The sequence below is a fragment of the Cyprinodon variegatus genome, unplaced genomic scaffold (genome assembly GCF_000732505.1).
Source record: "Cyprinodon variegatus isolate N-32 unplaced genomic scaffold, C_variegatus-1.0 Scaffold683, whole genome shotgun sequence".
Classification (NCBI taxonomy): Eukaryota; Metazoa; Chordata; class Actinopteri; order Cyprinodontiformes; family Cyprinodontidae; genus Cyprinodon; species Cyprinodon variegatus.
The window spans coordinates 198,350-199,591 of NW_015151136.1; the positions used below are offsets into that span (position 1 = coordinate 198,350).

The 1,242-nt window shown below is 47.7% G+C and overlaps 1 protein-coding gene across 1 annotated transcript in view; it reads right to left on the reverse strand.

Annotated features, from left to right (window-relative positions):
* The window catches only part of LOC107097302 (IQ motif and SEC7 domain-containing protein 1-like), an 81,860-nt gene that overhangs the window by 6,175 nt on the left and 74,443 nt on the right, over positions 1-1,242 (reverse strand). The window contains exons 11-12 of the mRNA XM_015394400.1: positions 877-1,038; positions 598-774 (exon numbers count right to left, since the gene is read on the reverse strand). Coding sequence (XP_015249886.1) covers positions 598-774; positions 877-1,038 — 339 coding nt within the window. The remainder of the gene's footprint in view (positions 1-597; positions 775-876; positions 1,039-1,242) is intronic.

The window sequence follows — 1,242 nt, forward strand, 5'->3', positions numbered from 1 at the left end:
CCAGGACCAATCCCAGGAGTGATCCCAGGACCAATCCCAGGACTGATCCCAGGACCAATCCCAGGACCAATCCCAGGACTGATCCCAGGACCAATCCAAGGAGTGATCCCAGGATTTATCCAAGGATTGAGCTAAGGACTGATCTCCAGACTGATCCCTAGGGTTGAATCCAAAACTGATCTAAGAAATAAACCCAGGACGGATCCCAGGACTTATTCCAGGATTGATCTCCAGACTGATCCCATGACTGATCCCAGGAGTAATCCCAGGAAAAATCTCAGGAAAGATCCAAAGACGAACTCAGGGCCAATCTCACACCTGATTCCAACAGTGATCTAAGAAATTACCCCAGGACCAATCCCAGGACTGATCTCAGGACTGATCTCAGGACTGATCTCAGGACTGATCTCAGGACTGATCTCAGGACAGGCTGGTTTTTAGATGAGGTGCCCTCTCAGTGGTCACTCTGACCTCTACTGAACTAAGTATATTTACTGGCAGTCAGATTGTTACATCCACCATTTAAACTTTTTCCAGATGTACTAAGAACCTCAGAAAGACGCCTGCAACTAAAGAATGGGGACTGCTGGACTTTACCTGCATCTGAGAGATCCCGCAAGGAACTGCTGAGCGCGCTCCTCTTCAGACCCTCACTGATGGCATAGCTGTCATCCAGGCTGGCTCGGCTCAGGTTACCGTTTCCAGCCTCAGATTTTAACCCGGAACACTGATACATGCTGGGCCTCACCAAACCCTTCTGCTTTTCCAGTTCAGCTGTGCAGCAGACAGACATGATGCAGGATCAGAGCCTCTGTTATGGAGTGTATTCAAAATGAACAAGAACATGAAGAGAGACCAGAGAAAAGCTCAGCTTACACTCTATGCGGCATTTCTCCATCTCTTGAACTTCAGCAATAGATTCTCGTAAATCATCAGTAAATTTCTTGCGATCCTGAGGATTGGGGGCGTTGAAGTTGATGAGGACCTTGATGTCTGATCCAGGAATTGCGGAAGTCAGGCGAACGCCGTTTGGATAATCTGAGAAGAGAGAAACCATGGCAGCAACTGAGACTGGAATTCAGTTCTATTCAGTTTACTTCCATGCATCCAGCCAGGTAGCCTCCTCTCCTGATCATTAGCAGCCCGCTCCATATCATGAATAGCAGTCCCAAATGAGGCAATTTTAGCTTCTAACGGTGTCACAGCGGCTGAGATCCCCCTTTTAACAACATTCAAATCAAT